We start from the raw sequence: 20,224 nt of genomic DNA, 5'->3' as shown, positions 1-20,224 counted from the left end.
ATTCACCTCCTATATTTTGAAAGACTAAAATATGATGAACATTTTTTATAAATATGTATGCGAGAGAAATGTATAGGTGTTTAAAAGACCTCATTTATTAGGGGGGTTAAATTTATATTAAAAAGTTTTATGTTTTCGCATTACTTTAGGGCTGACAATGAGTGGTTAGTTTTCTATTGCAAATTTAATATTTTTTCTACCCTTAAAAAGTCAGCATTATTAAAAAAAGCTGGTTTCAATTCACTTTGAGTGGTAAAATTTTAAAATTTGTAAGTGAACTATACAACAATTGGTTTCAATTGCATAATACCCTTTGATTAGTGCTTATTTCAGTCCATTACTTCGTACCACGTGCTAGAAAAATAGTTGAAAAAACTAAACACGTAGCCTTTCACATTACACACATCTCTCAGAAGCAAAAATTCCGTATTGTGTCGCGTGCGGGCGATGCTCGAGTGGGCTTCTCATTATTATATCGAGTTTATCGCTGTTGCAGCAGCAGAGCACGCCTGTATGGACGCTCTTGAAGGTAAACGGGTCCACTGCCAAGGTTTTGTTCCTCTTTTGCTACTTTTTGCAATTAGCTCACTCAGACGGCAACAATTTTAAGAACGAAATTTCGTGACCTTGGAAGACGCACACGGAGTTTTGTGCAAACATTTGATGAGCTTCAAGTGTTTAAAGAGGAACATACTGCAAAACCCATGAAAACAGTTTTGCCAAGGCATAAACGTTTCGCAAAGGATTCAGTCGAAGCCGAAATTGACTTAGGTATAGCCCTGTAATTTTCTTTAGAAAAGTGTCTGTAGAGTTAGCATGCTTTTCAAATGGTGCGGACTGTCTCCCTTTACTTGTACCAACAAAGAGTTCCCCAAGGATTGTCAAACATATGCAGCGCTGTAAATTTAAGAAAAAATTGGCAAAATTTGAATATTAATTGAGAAATTTCCTCTTTTGATTAATACATATTGTAGAACAACAATTTTAAACAACAACTGCTTATAGTTGCCAACAAATCTAATCATTTTCAACCCACTTTAAAAGAAAATGGTAGACAAACGTAAAGCAAGAGGATTACGCCTGCAGTCAGCTAATTGAAAAGTGCAGCTCTCGAAAATTAGACCGCTTAGGCAAATTAATGCGCACGTAGACACTCAGGGAAAATGTCGTTCACCTTTCGATTGCTCGCCGTGTGTGTATTTTCTCATTTCTCCGTCGATATACCAGTTTGGAATCGCGCTCTCCGCTTTGCTCTCGCCTTTACTCGCCATAGATCTGTTTTCTGCCGCGTATACTATATATGCATTGTCTCTTGGCGGGCGAGTGTGAAAGCTGCCGAGAATGAGACTAACAAGAGAGACTTCTTGCTGCTGCTGCTTTTCCTCATTTGCAGCTGCTGCACATATACTTTATTACTTTCGATCAGCCAAACGCCGCTTTATCCACGCTGCTCTGCTGTAATGAAATTTAATTATTTCAACGCCGGCCTGCCATTTATAGATTTATCGAAGCCGTAATAATAACATTAAGGCAGTGCAGCGTAACGAGAGGGTTGAATAACCTTTTCCATTTCAGTTTGGTTTGGTATTGGGCCGACCAGTTTAGACTTAAATACGATCAATATAATAATATTCAGCTCCATCGGTGAAATGCGATAGCATTGCACATTAGCCGCTCGGCTTCAGAATAAAGTAAATACCGTAAACAAAAGGGCAAGAATTCGCACATCTGAAAGGGGTTCTTTATAATTTTACTTATTAAAAAAACAGCGTACGAGAGACATATTTCAAAAATAATAATATCAGCTAGGAGTTCAGAATTTTATGTTGGTGGGCTTACATTGTTTTTTTTTATAATGGTTCAAGAAATTTTAAAATGCAAAAGGCAAATCGCAGTTTTTATAAAAACAGCCATTCGTCACAGTTGTTTGTGGAAGCCATGGCAGACGTGTCGTAAGAACAAATTTCTGGTTGTGAAAATGATTTTTTTCCCGAGAGAGAGAGAGAGAGAGAGAGAGAGAGAGAGAGAGAGAGAGAGAGAGAGAGAGAGAGAGAGAGAATTTGCAAAAGCCAATATTTCATGAATTTTGCTAATTGCAAAGTCTTAGTTGATCCTAAAAATTAAATATGATAAGTTAAAAGGGTTTAAAATTTTAATTTATTTGATGAGCTATACCTTGCTTTTGCAGCTGTAGCCAAACAATTTATTTGTAAATGCTTAAGAAGCAAATATCCGCGTTCAACGACCAAATTAATTTCACAACACGCTTGCCCGTCATAAAATGAGGCGGAAAAAAATCTGTTTTTTTATTTGCGAGCTTATGTGATGTTTGTGCAGTTAAAATGAAGTCGTAAAACAATTACTTTGCGTCACCGCCATGCAAGTGATTTCAGGGGTTTTCTTATTTCTACGAAAGTTTTCAAAGGACCTTTAATTGTCTCGCCAGCAATTCGACCTCGGATCCTAATTTAACTAATCTTTAATTCCTCCAATGTATTCAAATCAGGCACAACGCCAATAGAATCTGGCAAACTACATAACTCACAATCAGCATCAGGATGCTAAGGTAAAATTTCACGGTCATCGTCATCAATCACGATAAAGGGCCACCTCTATTCTGTATATTTTATTAATAAAAATCACAATTCGCAAACCAGCAGTCTAAGATGATTAAATACGCCCATAAATCTTCACCTATATTTTTAAGGAAAAAATGCTGATTTGGCTGAGAGCTGTGCAAATTTATGCGGCTCGTTAGGAATATACCGCTATATTTCAGTCGTTGAGATCTCCAAAGTGGTTCGAGAGGACCAAAACATGAGGATCCTCGGAGGAGTGTGCATCTTTTTTTTGGCAGCTTGCGCAGGTAACAAAATTAGAGTTATTGAGTATTTGACAGATTCACTTTACTTTCGTCTTTAAAACGGATTTTAATAATAAAAATATCTGTATTTGACTTTTTTATAGTTTGATGTGCTTATTAGATTTAATTTTATTACATATGGATTTAGGCAATTTCTAACTGATTGAATGGAGAATAACGTAATTTCTTGAAAGTTATCTGTCCAATAGTAACCTCTTCTGGCAAGAAAATCATTTACCAAAATGAGGCGATTGAAGAGGATGAATTCAAGGAAATTATGTCGAGACGACCCCCAAAATTTGACATCAACGTGCATTTTGGAAATGTTTCCCAAAACAACGCAACTTCTCAGCTTTTCTGCACAACTCTTTCATCGTCAGATTCGTGCCCGTCCCCTTATGCAAAATTTTACCTTTACACGTGCGTAACAAATTTTTATTTTTCCAAAGATCGCATATACGTAAAATATGTCCAGGCCTGACGGAACTCGAGCTTTAATAGACCAGACGGACCCAAACTGGTTTTCAAAAAGTAAATTCGACAAATCACAACCAACGGTGCTTCTATTCCATGGATTTGGCGGTGGCGATAATATAGGGAGTATGCCATTGCTTCGCAGAGGTGCTTAAATTAAATTAGCTCCTGAATTGCAATAACAATTTCGGCATTGCAGCTTATTTAAAGTTAAACTACAACGTGATCAACGCAGACTGGGCGCAGTTGGTGGCGGGTTGGTGCTACTTGACGGCCACAAGTACCAACGTCCGCGGCATGGGCAAGTGCACCGCTCAACTGCTCGCCTTTTTCGAGCGCAGCACCACCATCAACTACCAGAAAGTCACCTGCGTTGGTTACAGCTTGGGGGCGCATGTCTGTGGAACTACAGCCAGCTTCTTGGCCAAAAAACTGGACAAAATCGTCGGCAAGTTGCAAAATATGTATTTTTTTTATTAATTTTAGAAAACAAAATTCAGGAAAATTCCTTTTAGTTTAAGGTGGAAATTTTCTATTTTATCCAGGGATGAAATTTTTTAAAAACAGTGCAAGAAAGCCTTTCTTCTTAACGAAAGAGGGTACTCATTTATGGTTTCAAATAAAACTGAATTGCCTTCCAGGTTTAGACCCGGCAGGACCCTTGATGCAGAACAAAATCAACAGAGACAAACTGGACTCCGGGGACGCCACGCAGGTTCAGGTCATCCACACAAATGCTGACTTCTACGGTATGCGAGGCCAGGTGGGTAAAGTAGACTTTTGCATCAACGGAGGCCTCCTGCAAACTGCGTGCGCCAACCAGCGAGGTGCGTTATTTGAATTATCTGATCAGATAATATTTCACTACCAAGAAATAATGAAAACAACATGACTTAATCAATGGCTTTTAAAATTGCAATTCTAAATATTAAATTTTGCTAAAGAAATGTCGAATGATAGTTTGATAACGATAACACTTTTACGCCTTGCAGAGGGATTGAAACTGTGCCGCCAAGCAGTCTTGTTATGCGGGTGGCATAATTTAATAAAATTTCCTTCTGTTGGCTTTCCTGACTTCCTAAAAACTATTCATAGCTCAAACACTCCATTACCTCTTTTAATTTTTTTTTTAAAAATTGAAAAATATTATTTCATCTATAGATCAAATTGGAATTTTATTAACACCATTAATATACTCATTGCATTTCAAAGAAATAAAATTATCAACAGTTAAAAATTAAAAAAATTTCAACTAACATTTGAATAATAGTGTCCGAAATTATTAAGTTTTTACCTCTTTATTTGCAGACTATTACTACTGCAGCCACATTCACTCGGTTTGCTATATGGCTGAGAGTCTTTTCGTGGGCAAGAGGAGGACTGCTATGCCCTGCGTAAATGCCTGTCCGTACACGAGAATCAGAGCCAGAGCCGGATCCAATGTGACCGTGGGCTTGGCGGTGGAGAGCGGGTAAGTGAAAAAGCTTTTTAAAACTATAAATGAGAGTTTGGTGAATTTGCTCTTAATAGGGCTTCTGGAATGTACTGCATGTACGTGAAAAATGCTCCGTACTGCAATGACCCGAGCGACTCCTCATACGGCGACCCTATTTGCTGTGACACTTCCCTTTCCGCAAATGATCTGTTTATTCAGACAGAATTCAAATGAAACAGAATCGAGAATTGAAATTTATTTGTTTTGAAGGTGTTATTTAATATTTAAACAAATTAAATTATTTTACCTGTTGTTTTTAAAGTTTTTAATTAATCATTTATATAATTAAAAAATGAAATTTTAATGTCCCCTCTTAATTTTGTCAATGGTTTTTCTTGATTTCGATTACTCTCATCGCGATTTATACAACGACATGCGAATTAAGAGCAAAGGTTTCCTCCAGACAGCGCGGTTCTCGTCGTTTGATTAGCGTGCTAACTTTGGAGTCTATACTCTCGGGAACGGCAATCTGGAAAAATTTAAGCTCTTTCCCTAATAATCAGATATTTGCTTTGCATTTAAAAATTCAAACTATCAGAAGAAACTAGCATATAAATTGCTTTTGTCAGTGAGGTTGACAGAAAAATCTGGAAGCTATCAATGCTGCACATTTTATCACAAGAGTTTCAGAGGAGATACACAGTCATAACACGGTGTTATTTGTTTTGCATGTAGAGCTGCGTCACCGCGCCGACAGTCCGCTGGGAAATCACTTACACACATATTGTGCCACACGCAACGATCAGTCAAGCGTGGTGGTCGTCGGGACAAATTGTTTTCCGTGCTTGAGGAAACGTGCAGTGCCTGGGAAATAGTATATATTATTTATATTGCAAATAGTCGACGAGAAATGCAGTTTGCAGCTGCATCTGCCACAAAGTATTCAAGGTGATCCGGAGCACTATGCTAATGAGACATTGAGATTATTAATGATGCTCTCTTTGATTCATACAAGTAACGCATAGAATTATATGGATGTAAAAAACCGGCTATAAATCCTAAACACATTAGATAATTTAAATGCGTCTTATTGTGATATTTTAAGATTGTGTCACCTGCAAAAATTTCTAAGCTTATTTTATTCGTAAAATGGAGGAGGACCCACAAGCAAATGTGCTGGTCATCAAAGACATCAAATCAAATTTATGTTTATCCACTTTTACGCGAGAGCTAGCACAAAGGCTATCAAACAAAATATGCAAATAACATATAAGGTTCACGCACGTGCTTGTCGCCGTTGGAAGCCGAAATCATGGCTCCCACTTTGCAATGGCAAAAAACTGGTTGATTTACAAGTTGGTCCGGTGAATACGCCGGAATTGAAGCTCTCCTTCCTCAACATGCTGGAAAAGATACCGCTATCCTCGGCCCGACGTTAAATTACTCCTAATCTCAGTCTACACGATGGCGAAGTTGGGACACGTGTGCATCGTGGTGCTGGCCGCCGCCGTAGGTGAGTGCGAAAATCAGCAGTAGCCGTGGCCGCCGGAGTCGCAAATTATTAATTGCAAATCAATCCGGCCGTAGCATGCTTCGGCCAGCGTTTCGTGTATCACAACGAGGAGTTTGAGGACAGGGAGGCGTTCGAGGCGACGATGAGCATGTTCCGCCAAGGCTTCAACATCTCCAGCATTTACGGACATAATTTGACTGACGTTGATTTTTCCAACGACTGCGCCAAGCTGACCAAAGAGTACTCCTGTCCGCATCCCCTCATCAGCTTCTTCCTCTACGCCGGGTACGCACCTTTTCATTTTAATTTTTTGATTGCATTACTTAATAATTCTTGGTAGTAGATTGAAAAACCTTTTTTGAGTGATAACAATATGAAAAAGGTATACAAATTTTGTTGTCGTTTTGGATGTGGGGATGTGTGGGGCAAAGTTGCTCTGCTGATCAACAGTAAAATTATTTTTGAATTCAAAAAATGTAAATCCATTTAAAAATTTGAAACATTGAAAAACTTCCTAATTTCCAACCAAATTAAAATCACATTAATTTAAGACGAAAATTGAATGGATTTTTAAATTAAAAATAAAATGGGAAAATTTCTATCAAAATGCGTATGAGAATAATTAGAGCCAGAATAAGCGACTATATTGAAATTTCTGTTCTCGCTATGAAGGTCATAGCATCTATAGTAATCCGAAAAAAAAATAATTTAAATTTGCCAAAGAAAAATTTCCAATTATTATTCAAGGATTTCGAGTTTTGGGCGTTCAAGCCTCGAAATTTGATTTTTTAAAAATCAAACAACATAAATGGTTGAGTTTGGCTTTATAATTCATGATGAGTGTATAAGAAGAACCGCGGCAAATTAGGAAAGCTAGAGAAATTTGCATTTTTTTTTATAAAACGATTATAAAACATTTAAAAAAATGCATGTTAGTCACAAGTTAAATTAATTACAAAAATCAAGTGTTAATAAACACAAAATTATATTCCAAATGATTCTATCTCACGCCCATTTTAAATTTAACTTTACACTGTTTACTTTTGTTATTTAATAACTTCATTTGAATTTTCAGGAGCAATCCTGGGATTAATAAAGCCAGCCAAAAATTCACAATTAAATTATAAATACTTGTTTTTAATTGTTCTCTTGAGAAAAGCCATACAAAAGAGGACCATTAGCCAGCCCCCTTTGAATTTGAAATCTATGTTTTCCACAGGCCGAACGGAACGCGCGAGTACATTAACGAGAGCGACCCAAACTGGTTCGCCGATAGCAATTTCGACATCAGCAAGAAGACCGTGCTGTTAATTCACGGATTTGGCGGAGGCGATGACGTCGGATCATTGCCCCTGCTCAGAGACGGTACATTCTCGGCTCGATTTTGTGTCATTTTGGAGTGTGGGACCAATTACATAAGACAGCAGCATTCCTACAATGATGTGCGTGCGTGTTTAACGGGCTAGAAAATTTATTTCGTAATCCAATTGTGACAAAGCGTGGGCTCTAGGTGTAGGAATAACCTGCTCCTCGATCTTAAAAAGATTGCTTTATTATTAATATTAGGAAAGCAGGTTTATTTTTCTAAAGAGTGATGCGTATAGATTTTATCGAATTTTAGGACGATCGCCTATTTTTTCTGTGCATCTGAACTATTTTTAGACATCAAGTCAACACAAATCTCTCGGTTTCAGACTTTTGAGCAACATTTAAAATCGTCTAAAACAGTTTTTTTGGGGCCCCTTATTCTCCCTAATTAAGAGTTGTCTAAGCGCAAAAATTATAATAACTTCAAAATTAACCAACAAAAATTATGTGAAGCCAAATATTAAGATCGAGTAATAAACAATATTTATGTGATATAAGCAACTGATTTTTTTTACGAAGGATAAGTTTAGAAATCAATATATATCATATATTATATTTGTATTTTTAATTAAGTGATTATCTCCCATAATAATTCTTCGCTTTGCGCTGGAAAATTTTAGAAAATCTTTTTTTTTTAAAATAGCAGGATATACAATCATCAATGTTGGAAACTATTACTTTGGCGATAAATTTAATGTCGTATTTTGTTTGCTTTTAAATTTTTTCGTAACAATATTGATTTTTTAGTTTCACTTTCTAGCTTACGTGAAAAATGGCAACTACAACCTAATAAACGCCGACTGGGAAGTTCTGGCCAAGTGGCCGTGCTATTTGCAAGCGTTGGACAACTTGAAGCCCGTGGCCAACTGCACGGCTCACTTCTTGGTCAACTTTGAGCGAGTATCCGGAGTGCAGCTGAGCGAAATCGACTGCGTCGGCTTCAGCCTGGGGGCTCACGTCTGCGGCATAGTCGCCAATCACATTTCCGACCAGTTGGGACGAATAATCGGTATGTAAAAAAAAGAAGCCGGCGTTTTCCAATCAACATTGCAGATAAAGTGTCGAATTAATGGTCCATTAAAATACACTCGCGGAGACTAATTTAGTGGACAGCCTTGAAACCTCTGATAAAGAGCAGGATTTAAAGTGCGCGTAAAATTTGTTATTGGCAGCTTTGGATCCGGCGCGGCCACTCCTCCAGTCCAGGAACAAAAACGACCGGCTGGACGCTGGAGACGCAAAGATCGTTCAAGTCATACACACCAATGCTGGATTTTTCGGAATGACTAGTTTGCAAGGCACCGCCGACTTCTGTATCAACGGCGGCCGCACGCAAATTGCCTGCAAGCCACAATCAGGTGAATCGAATTTTAATGAGTGCAATTTTTATTTTACGAAAAGGAAAAAATAGTAGAGCTAGAAAGAGGGATACATATATTTGATTTTTTTAAATAAAAATGAACAGAGGATGAAATGAATTGAAAATAATTTTTAGTGCAAGTTAAATCCTTGAATCTTAAAAATGTGAATTTGTCATTTGGGAAGAGTCCTTGGTGCTTGGAGTCGTTTTACTATTCAGTTCATTCACAATTTCCTGCTACTTGCACTACAATATCAGATAAAATCTGCATTCTTGGCGTAAAAACATTTCATTTTACGGATTGAAATCCAATATCGATTCAGCCATAATCTAGGTAGTAACGACAGCACAAATTTTCTGTTTCGAAAATAATTCTTCGTTTCAACCGCGATTGGCTGAACCAGTTTTGTATTTTAAAATGTGCAATGGAAGTCCTTACGACAAAAATGCGCAAAGCAGACGAATTGAATCTAAAATCACAGTTGAAATACCCAAAAAGTGTACATTAACGGTGGTGCCTTCTGCTGGCTGCTCTGGATACTCAGGAATTTTCCCAAAAGGATATATGCTTTATATGCTTGTAATTTTTAAGATATTTTATTGCCTGCCTCTGCGGCTTTAATTTTATAAGATTTAAAAAATAAAAAACGTGCAATTTTTTTCTATTTTTTTAACTTTTTCAATTTATTTAAGAAAAGCCATTTAATAAAACAAAAACATCAATTTGTACCTCACATATTCTGTGATCATGAGAACGGCTAAATTCCCGTTTTTTTCATCTGTATGGTGGTCCCTTTCCCGTTCACAATCGGCATAATTTGCTCAAATTCCAATCCCGTTATTGTTTCGGATTGGCATCAGCAGAAGAATAATTGCTGTTCGTTTTGAAGACTACAACTACTGCAGCCACGTACAGTCGCTGTGCTTCCAGGCTGAGAGCTTGTTCCCCGACAGGGTGAGACAGGGCATGCCCTGCGACGGAAGGTGCCCCCACGGCAGCAGGATCAGGACGCGTGACGGCGACAACGCCACCCTGGGCCAGCCCTTGGAGACTTCGTAAGACGAGATTAATTCAAAATTGCATATTTTTATTATATAAGTTAAAATTGTGTCACAGCGCGTCCGGAATGTACTGCGTGAGTGCGCCGACGCCGCCCTACTGCCAGGTGCCCGATTCTGACGAACCTGATTACGGCGACCCGAGGTGCTGCGCCTCGGCTGCAGGTCAAACCAATTCTGTCTAGTTGCGGAGGAAATGAGCTTCTGACCAACTTGGTCAGACGTGTGTGTGTAAATACGATTGGCAAGCATGACGACATTCTTATGGGGACTTTCAGCAAGATTATTTCTGTTTTAAATCAATATTCTGTATAGACGCGCACAAATTTTATTTTACCCTTAACCGTCCTTAGCCTGTGAAATTTAGGGGGCTTACTATATTTAATGGGCACAAACTATCGACTTAATTTGATTGTTATTTTTGAATTGAAAACATTTGGATATTTATTTGAGGAAAAATATTTCATTTAAATGAATGCCACGTAGAGAAGAGTCAGTTCCAATTTTTATATTTATATTTTTTTATAAAGCTTATTTAACAATGCTTAAATTTAAATCCTGTGTCCCAGTAAAATATGTTAAATCACCGAATAGATATAAAATAGAGGATTATTTTGATCGGTGTATTTAATTGTAAAAATTTGTTAAATAATCGATTTTGAGGTGAATAACTAATTTCTTAGCATCCAATTTTTTATTTTCTCTGTTTGTCGATTTGCCGCAGATTTTATACATCACTAAATTGAATTGAGGTATATACATACTTTTATTGTCATAATATTTTCTATCTCAAAGAGTATATTACAGTTGAAAAAAATCATTAATGAGCTAAATTGGTTCAATTTTTAAAACCTATTTTGATATAGAAATGATTTTTCCTCCCTAATAATGGTCAATAGAAATCATCTTCCCACTATATCCATGTTTTGATTTTAATGGATGAAAAATAAATGTGTTATATTTATGGAAAAACAATGAAACATAGCCGAACTCAAAGTATTCAAACCCTTGAATTCGTTTAGACTAAATCTTAAAATGATGCTGGTATATTTAAAAAATCTGTTAACAAAATGAAGAAATCTAAGAAACAAATAATGTCTTAGTTAAGTTAATATTCTTCATTTCTCTATCTCTTCTTAGAATGTATGTTAAATTATTGAATGAAAAACAAATATGGAAAAAATAGGCTTTTCGAATATGTGCTGTTTTCGACTGCCTTAAAAATAAAGGCCCGTATTTTGATAAAGTTATATATTTATTTTTAAATTCGAAGCATGCCCTGAAAACGGTTTTGTAAAAAATGAACAATAGAAACGTTTGCTCTTGATCTTCTTTCTCTTTCCTCCGCACTTTCTTTCCTTCGATCCGAGAGCGAGCGCCGCGATAAGAGTTGGGCAACAAACAAAGTGCACGTAAAAAAGCAGGAGAGGAATCCTGTTATGGTTGCTGTGCTCACAAATTGATCGCGATAGCCGATCTTTCGGCAAGAAATGCATAATGCAACACGCCCAGCAGGATATGCAGCACAGTGCAGAGAGGAGAAGAACGAAGGAGAAGAAGAAGAAGGAGTCCGGCATTAATCACGCCTTTGCTCGCGCGCGCTCACTCTCAAAGTCAGGTGTATGACATAATGCGAAATATATGAGAGCGAGCCTCTACTAAATGTACCGTTAAGAGCATATAAATGGACCAGGAAAGCCGCGCGGGGCTGATGAGAGGCGTCCTCACCTTGGTGCATGCCCACATTTAGACATTGCAGCTTGCTGCTTTTTTTACAATCCGCGTCTTTTTTATTTTATTTAAATTGAGAGAGAAGAGAATTGGAGTTTACATTTTGGTTCGTTGTTTTTAGGGTCTCGGAGTTAAAGCATTTTGTAGAGCTAAAAAGTCTTCATATTTAAATTTTGTAGGTGCTTTCTATTCTTTGGGTATTTTTTTTTAATTCAAAGGATAAAATATTAACAATTTTTTTTCGCTATTTGTAGAGCTCCATTTTTATTAATTCCTTGAAATCGACAAGCATTTGTTAATTTCAAAGTTTTAATTTGGCAAGCAGTTTTAATCCTAGATGAAAAGAATAAACCAGTCAATCGTATAAAATTCACAGGCCCTTTAACGATTAACAATACTGAAGAGTCTTTGAAAAGCCTTATCTGCTTTTTTAATTCAAAATTTTAGCCAATGCTAAAGACACTGCAAGTTTTTGTTCAAACTCTTTACAACCAGTTAAAAAAATTACATTCAGCCGTGGATTAGCAGAGAGCGACAACACACACTTAATACAAACTCGTCTCCTGAGAAAAACACACAGGCTTGTACACTTTTTACAGTGTGTGTTCATAAAAGTCGGCGAGACAAGTTTGCAGCATTATGAACACAATAACACACACAGCAGGAAGAATTTTTTTAGAGCCTTTTCGAGAGGCCGAGCGCGCCGTAAAAGGTGTTTAATGCGCGTTTTTGCATAAATTGCAGGAACGCTTGGCGGCAGTGCTAAGAAGACGTCCATTTCCAGCTACAAACTTGGCGCGGGTCCAGTTGCGGAGGCGTCGCAGGACCATCGCGAGGACACCGAGGAGCACGAGGCCGACCCTGACGTCACCAGCAAAAAGTGCATACAGAAGCGAATCGCGAATGTGTCGTGCCCTGATCCGCACATAAAGTTCTACTTGTATTCAGGGTACGCCGCCCACAAAAAAACCGTTTAAATGTCTCATGCAGAAAATGCCCACGCGGATAAAGAAATATGATCAAATATATTTTAAATGCTTTCGAAATTTGCATGAACACTGACTCATCATGAAAAATTATTTAAAAAGATAAAAATTATAATTTATAAAAGTTTATAAGGCTGCCGATAAAAATTTATTTTTCAACACATGCGAGCCAACGGCTTAGTAAAACTTAATGTTGATTAAATCAAATTTTACGTGTCTTTACTTGAGATCACCGAGTACTTTCCTAAATAGAAACTAATTTAGGTCAATTCCGACCTTCAGAGTCCAGCCCTGATGTGACCCTGTGCGTCAAAGCATGAAAAATGTCCGAAATAATCGAGTATGGTGTCCCATCATAGGATTACAGCCCCACGTGTTGTTCTAATGGTCCTATTTTATAATCATATTAAGTGTTTTTAAGTTAGTAGGACATGCAAATTTTAAATAAAAAAATTAAACAATGAGCTTCTCTTTCGAACAAATCATGAATAATTAGAATGATCGTTTCGTTGGTAAACCCTCTTTTTTATTTTCAGAGTAAACGCGAGGAAGATGCGCATCAACGCCGTCAACTCGAGCTCGCTGGAATGGCTGGTTTTAAACCTAGACAAACCCACAGTTGTGCTTGTGCATGGCTATCAGGGCGGAGAAAACTTTATGCCCACTGTCATTCTCAGGGACGGTGAGTACGCCAACAAGGGGAAAAAGAAGAAGTATCAATTCGAGCATTATTGTCGGTGCACGGCGAATTCCTTGTTTAACCTCCTCCTCGTCGTGCTCGCAAACACGCTTTTGCGTTTCTTTGTGTGTTTACAACGCCGCACGGATAATCGTAAAATAACCCACTTTGACTGCCGAATAACGCGTTTTAAAAAACGCTCTGATTGGTTGAGCACGACGCAAAAATTTAGCTTCGTGACTATCATAAATTAAATTAAAAAAAAAAACAATAAGTTAACAAATGATGAGTTCTATGATTTATGAGAAGTTTTTTAGTTTTTAAAAAATTAAAAAACCAGCTGCATGATTTCCCTAATATCAAGGAAAGGCTGTTTTAAAAATTGACTCGTATTTACCAGAGAGTTATGGTTCCACAAAAAAAAATGAAGCCAAAATTAATTATGATTTTTAAAACTATATGCTAAACAATTAAAATTCTTCTACAAGTCGTTACATTTCTGCAAGCAATTTTCCCAGAACTTTCTGTTTAAAAATTTTGTCAAAACCAAGTATTTTTTAAAAGCATGAAAATCGCACACGTCATTCGATTCATCTCGGTGAGCAGATTTAAATAAAAAATAAAAGTTTATTGGAATCCGATCCCTTTTTAAGTTATTGTGGCAGTTTAAAATCTGTTAAAATTTTGACTTTTAAATTATGGAGGTGTGCATCTGGCGAACTATAAATAACTGTAAATAAATTCCTTTCATTTTTTCAAACACTCGTATAGTGCCAAACACATTAATAATTTTTTGGATTGAAATGTTCACTCCCCTTGTTAGTGTATTCTAAAAAGAGAATTAAAAAATCTTCACTTCACAAAACGGCAACTAAATTCCCTGTTATAATTAGTTGTAGGAAAGATTTGATCATCACTTTCGATTTATTGTCTATTGCCTGTAGCGTACGTCAAGAGCAGCACGCATAATCTGATCACGGTGGACTACTCTGTGCTGAGCAAGGAGCGGTGCGACCGCGTGATGGCCCGACACAATGCCGAGCCCGTGGCCAAGTGCACCGCTCAGCTATTCGAATATCTCGCCGAGTTCGGCGTGCAAACAGAGCGGACGACGTGTGTTGGCTTTGGACTCGGCGCACACATTTGCGGTCTCGTCGCGAATTTCGTTCCGAAGCGGATGCAGAGAATAGTCGGTTTGTTTACACAAAGACACAATGCTAATTTCTTGCTCCTATCTGAAACACATTCCATGAAAATGGTCCACTCACCTAGATTTCCTGCGGAAATCCTAAAAAATATGTTTTCCAGCAAGAAACACATTTTATATATTAAATTGAATTGAAATGAAATGAATTTCAATTTCACGAACTTAATTTTACAATTTAAATGTTTTTGTATTACAGACAAGAGTTGAATATATTTAAAGAAGATGGTAATATTAATACAAAAATAAAATCTCTATAGAGTAGGAATATTTAAAAAAATATCCAGAAGACCAATAATTTTAGCATCTCTTTGATGATTTAATTTCATATTAAATATCTACAGAAACATATTACCTAAGATTTAGTCTTGATACCATAATTTCCCTTGCAATTGAAATTGGTATTTTAGCTTCAGAAATAAGAAAAAGTATTGATTTTACCCAATAAACATCCTCCCAAAATATGAATTAAGACGCGCTCTCTAGAATATCGTGTTGAATAAGCCGTCGTTTCCTTATTATTCACAGACTAAACGGAGCAATAAACAACGCGCGCCCGCACTAAAAGTTGGCAACGGAACAGTTTTTCGTGTGGGAGAGAAAAATTCCTTTCTTCCCTGCTTTTTATTATCTTATTTTGCGTGCCTGCTTTTGTGTTTCAGAGGCGTGTCACTTATTTTAATAATAGGATGATATCACGTCGAATGTTTCCTCAATTACAGCTCTAGACCCGACGGGCAACCGGCCGTTCAGGCGCTTCCCGGACAAGCGACTGGATCCGTCGGACGCCGAGGCGGTGCACGTCTTCCACTCGGACACGCGCAAGTACGGCGAGGGCGGTGAGAGGCTCGGCACGGCCGACGTCTGCATCAACAGCGGCAGGCAGCCCTTCTGCCGCAAATCAATAAGTACGAGAGAAAATTTTCTGATTCACAAACGAATTTTTTGCACCCAACGACTCGAATGTTGGTTTAATAATTCCTTTCATACCATATTATTTTAGATATTTTACATATTTTAAAAGCTGATTAGCCAGAAAATATCTCATTTCAACTATTTTAAAGTTACAGATTGTTATATAACGATTAATTTGGAGAAAATTCAACGTTATTGACAAATTTGCTTAAATTGTATAACTTTGTATCTTATAAGTTAAATTGCAAATAAGGATTATAAACTATTCAGACTTTAAATTGCCATGCACGGACCTTCGAAAAAAATTCAATACAGCCGAATGGCCAAAATACACCCAAGAACAAATAAATCCATACTAATTTTCCTCCGCCAAGAGCGAAAAACGCAATAAACGCTCAGACGATTACAAATTCCGCGCTCCGATTTCTGGGGAATCGAGGCGGATTTTCGCATAATCGCCGACAGATGAGGGTTTATTGCGCGGCGACCTTGGCGATTTGTTTTTTTTTTTCTCAACTGGGCCGTAAAAATGTTGTTTGGCGCAGACGACGAGCGGCTGTGCAGCCACGCCTCTTCGGTCTGCTTCTTCGCCGAGTCGCTGTTCCTGGCCGACGCCGGGTTGCAGGTTGAGCCCTGCGCGAACCGCTGCCCCCAGTCGCCGTGGAACCCACCCGTCGCGGCGGGCGAGAACGCCACCTTTGGAGCCGCCATGCACAGCAGGTATGAACGAAAAAGGGTGACGATAAGATCTGCACTGCCACGCCGAGAGAGTATCTCACGATTCGCATGCCCGAATACCGTATATACCTATTTGGGGCCACCAGAGAAGACGAGAGCTAAAATTTTCTGCATTCAAATGAGTCTATCACGGTGTTTGCAGAAGGAAGATCCTGTATGCCAGGCTTAATTTCACATTCAAATGTTTATTTGGCTAATAACGACGTCTGGAGGTCATTCCATCTCTTTGTGGCTGTGAAATTTAGACGATCAACCAACAAAAAAGGAACATGAAAATCCTTACGATAAGGAAAGGGAGGTTTTAGGAAATTTGAGTCGAGTTTATCATTTTGTAAATCCTTGAGGAGCAATTTGGAGAGAGAAAAAAACTGAATTTATTAAATGGATTGTCAGGAACGAGATTATGGGATCATCAGGGTGTTTCCTAAGCAACTTACAAAGGGTCAAATAGCACTTAAAATCTGTATGCTTTTGACTTGGCTGATCCTGCGGTGTGCATGCAAATATTGCAGATTGGATCAATGCAGAGCCCGTCAGGTGTCGGCAAAGTGGCCATGCACACATGCGTATTGAATGATCGTTGGAGGGCTACCCTGACGCCAGAAATCGATTTCTACCTGTTTGCTGGTATTTTCAGACCTCAGGGGTGACACCAAGCATGTTTCGAGGGTAAAAATCCACCGATCAAGCAATTTTGTTTTTCTCACTATCCATCCAAACTAAAAAGCCCCCCTTTCAACCTTTCATCCCTTAGTTTTTCGAATATTACAAGTTTATCCATAAAAAAATCATGTCTTACAAAAATCTCCCGACGCATGACAGTTGAAAACTCAGTAAAAATTATTCGACTGTCTAATTTTCACAGCCCTGTACTGATGAAGCTTTACAAATTCACGAAATAAATTAATACTGGCTAAACTCCAAGATTTTCACAGCTTAAACTCTCTTACATAATTTTTAACATATAATTACCTCAGGTGAATTTTCTGATAAATTTTGCAAGCAACTCCAAGACGTATATATTACTGCAAAAAAAAAAGATATAAAAAACTTGTCAAGCTGGTATTAAATTTTATAATTATATGAATCTGCTCCAAATTTCGCAAATCAGCTGGTCTACACCGAGCACTCGGGTCACTGCCGTAAATTAATAAACTGCATTTCAATCGCGAAATACATACGATTAACACACTTATCACTTCTTCTGAAAACCAGAGGCGTTGTGTGGAGAGAAAAAGGTGCGAAAATTTCACGCTGCTTAAGTGCCAGCAGATTTAATCGAGCACATTACACGCCGACTAAGTGAGCTCTCTGGTGTTGTTTTGTGGATCAAGGTCCGCGACCGAGAAGAAGTCGCGGTGTCTTAGACCGTGCGAATTAATGACTTGTGAGATGCTCATCGCAAAACCGCGTCGCCGCGAACACACAGCAACAACAACAACTACTTCGATAACAAGCGAATGCGGTAGATTTTTTTTCTTGTTTGCGATAGGCTCGAGGGATGTGCGAAAATCACTAACATTAAAATATCATTCTTCAGGCTTTTTTCTGAGTTTACTACTGTTACGAATCATGCAATTTTTAATAGCCATTTGATCTGTACTAATAAAGAGCTAGGAAAGGTATATATAGTTCTATCAGCGGCTATACAATCTTGATTTTTTTTTAATGAAACTAGGCCACATTTTATTAAAAACGCCATTAAGAAAACTCCAACTGTCCCATATATACGGATTTTAATTTGCGCACTTGAATTTCGAATTTCGGATTTTTTAATTTTCTCCAAAACCTTTCAAATCGAACGAAAATTCAGACACATTGAATACGTCTCGTCAAGAGGATGACTTTTTGTTGACCTCAAAGTGATAGGTAAAAGGTCAAGGGCGCTAAAATCGTACTTTCAAAGTGGAACTCGGATTTTTAAATGAGTAAATTGAAAGTTTCTAATTTTGAAGAGTGTAAAATTAGGTTAAAATCATAATCTGGAATAAATTTTTCCTCAGTTTTGTGTTAAAAAAAGAAAAGTTCCAAAATGGCACTTTTCGGGTTTTTGAATAATGTTGTCTCGCCCAAATAACCAATTCTAAAGGCCAGAATTTCAAACCATTAGACTCGTCTCAACCTCTACTAGATAGCCGAGAAGCAGTTTAACCTTTCAACCTCATAAAAAACGTGAAATTTCACAACTTTTTTATGTTTGCACCTCACTACCACAGAATCTAGTTTTTATCACTATGAATTTACTTCAATACATCATGAGTTGTTGAAACGAGCAAAATGGTATTTAGATTTTGTATTTGAACTCTTAGAACCCGAGATTTAGTTGACATATTATATTTAATTATAGCGGCCTCTGAAAGAAAAAGTTGTTTTGCACCAAATCTAAACTTCTTTAAGCATCAATGTGCGCACCGTTCATCTCGTAATCACATCCTTTTTTTTGCTCTTTTTATCCCTGTCCGAGGACCGGAGGACCGGGAAGGGCGCGCACTGCACTAGCACGAATGCTGAAACCCGGGTCCCAATAACACCGCGAACGAATAACATGGGCGCACCAGGCCGCACAGGGACCCCGCCCACTCAAGGGCCACTTGCCTCCGCACCGAGGACTGCATTGAAACGCTAGACATTCGTCCCGTGAAGATAGCCAAAGTCTTAGAGTGTCAACCCCATCAAGAATTGACAAAATGCAATATTGATGATTGAATTTATTTATTTTATTTAATCTACACCTGTAAAATTGCTTCAAAACCTTAAAACCACGGGCTATTTTTCGAAAAAAATCTTTTATGGAAGAGTCGACCATTAAGAAAAAAGTCCAGAACTCTCGCAGCTCTACTTATTTCAATTCTCTGAATGCTTAAGCCTCAATCAGGAGCAACACCGAATTAAATTTTACGCATGAGAATAATTATTATTAATTTTTTTTATAATTATTAATTAATATTTTCGAATAAATTTATAAAAAAATTACCTTGTTAGGGTTCTTCGAGAATGTAGGAAATATATGATAAATATTTCATTGAATTTGCTTTGAACTGATGCAGAAATATAGACTTTCAAAATAAGATAAAAAATTTTGATATCTGTTTCATTTAAAAGCAAAAATCTCGCTTATTAGATTATTTTGCACAAAGCTATGCACTAAATCAATTAAAAAATATAAAGCAATACAAGATGCAAAAGTGATTGAGAAATCCTTGAAAATTTCCATTTTTCACAACCCTTGCTTGCTTGTGCGAGTGTCGTAATGAGGATAATTTTCAATCGCGCGCGGCGATAATAATATCAGAGCGCGCGATAGCAGCCGAGGTGCTTTCCCACACGACACGAGCTGCAAAAAGTGTGACCCTTGCGCCGCCGATCCGACCGAGGGAAACCGCACACACACCGTCTGCATGGCGGGCGCGTTTTTTCCCTTGGTCCGGCGGCCGGCGTCCCTTCGAACAACACTGCACCCAATTACATAAACAAGAGTCGTTTCAAGCGCCGCGTATTAAGTTTCTTGCGGTCATGCTGGCTGATGTACTTGAAGTGACGACGCCGGAACGAACACTACATCATTATAAGGCTGTGTGTGTTGCAGCGCCCAAGGAATGTACTGCCTCACGACCGACGAGGTCCCCTTCTGTCCCAGCGACGATCGCCAGTCCGACCACGGCGACCCCAGGTGCTGCATCCTGACCAAGAATTGACCAACCAACCTATGCTTCACCTCCACACCCGACCCTCGTAGAAATATAAACTTGGTTCAGTATTATTTAAAGACTTATGACGCTTGAGTAAAATTAGTGCTGTGCATTTTCTCTGAAAATTGTTTAACGCTTGGAAATCTAATTTATTTTGTAAAGTATAGTGAATTTGTTAATTTAAAAAAATAAAATTTAAGTTAAAAAAAT

At 37.9% G+C, this 20,224-nt stretch overlaps 2 protein-coding genes across 2 annotated transcripts; both read left to right on the top strand.

Annotated features, from left to right (window-relative positions):
• The first annotated feature begins 371 nt into the window (after window positions 1–371).
• On the top strand, window positions 372–5,087 carry LOC135940064 (phospholipase A1-like). Its single transcript, XM_065484736.1, has 8 exons — window positions 372–529; window positions 2,780–2,866; window positions 3,073–3,283; window positions 3,339–3,484; window positions 3,537–3,785; window positions 3,979–4,164; window positions 4,646–4,808; window positions 4,868–5,087. The coding sequence occupies exons 1-8, from the start codon at window positions 448–450 to the stop codon at window positions 5,004–5,006; spliced, it is 1,263 nt and encodes a 420-aa protein (XP_065340808.1). The 5' UTR covers window positions 372–447; the 3' UTR covers window positions 5,007–5,087.
• A 139-nt stretch (window positions 5,088–5,226) lies between these two features.
• Window positions 5,227–20,224, top strand: LOC135940063 (uncharacterized). The gene is made up of 13 exons (XM_065484735.1): window positions 5,227–6,285; window positions 6,360–6,570; window positions 7,505–7,650; window positions 8,414–8,662; window positions 8,826–9,011; window positions 9,904–10,069; window positions 10,131–10,237; window positions 12,548–12,752; window positions 13,326–13,471; window positions 14,413–14,661; window positions 15,395–15,580; window positions 16,133–16,307; window positions 19,912–20,224. The coding sequence occupies exons 1-13, from the start codon at window positions 6,237–6,239 to the stop codon at window positions 20,018–20,020; spliced, it is 2,184 nt and encodes a 727-aa protein (XP_065340807.1). The 5' UTR covers window positions 5,227–6,236; the 3' UTR covers window positions 20,021–20,224.

The sequence above is a fragment of the Cloeon dipterum genome, chromosome 3 (assembly GCF_949628265.1).
Source record: "Cloeon dipterum chromosome 3, ieCloDipt1.1, whole genome shotgun sequence".
In the NCBI taxonomy this organism is placed as follows: domain Eukaryota; kingdom Metazoa; phylum Arthropoda; class Insecta; order Ephemeroptera; family Baetidae; genus Cloeon; species Cloeon dipterum.
This window is presented reverse-complemented; position numbering and strand designations above follow the sequence as displayed.

Excerpts from the sequence above, each read along its gene's own strand:
- LOC135940064 (XM_065484736.1), top strand. The coding sequence starts at position 448 with ATGCTCGAGTGGGCTTCTCATTATTATATCGAGTTTATCGCTGTTGCA. Across the intron at positions 530-2,779 it reads CTGTATGGACGCTCTTGAAG|TCGTTGAGATCTCCAAAGTG; the intron begins GTAAACGGGTCC and ends GCTATATTTCAG. Across the intron at positions 4,809-4,867 it reads GGCTTGGCGGTGGAGAGCGG|GGCTTCTGGAATGTACTGCA; the intron begins GTAAGTGAAAAA and ends TGCTCTTAATAG.
- LOC135940063 (XM_065484735.1), top strand. The coding sequence starts at position 6,237 with ATGGCGAAGTTGGGACACGTGTGCATCGTGGTGCTGGCCGCCGCCGTA. Across the intron at positions 6,286-6,359 it reads GGTGCTGGCCGCCGCCGTAG|CATGCTTCGGCCAGCGTTTC; the intron begins GTGAGTGCGAAA and ends ATCCGGCCGTAG. Across the intron at positions 10,238-12,547 it reads GTGCTGCGCCTCGGCTGCAG|GAACGCTTGGCGGCAGTGCT; the intron begins GTCAAACCAATT and ends CATAAATTGCAG.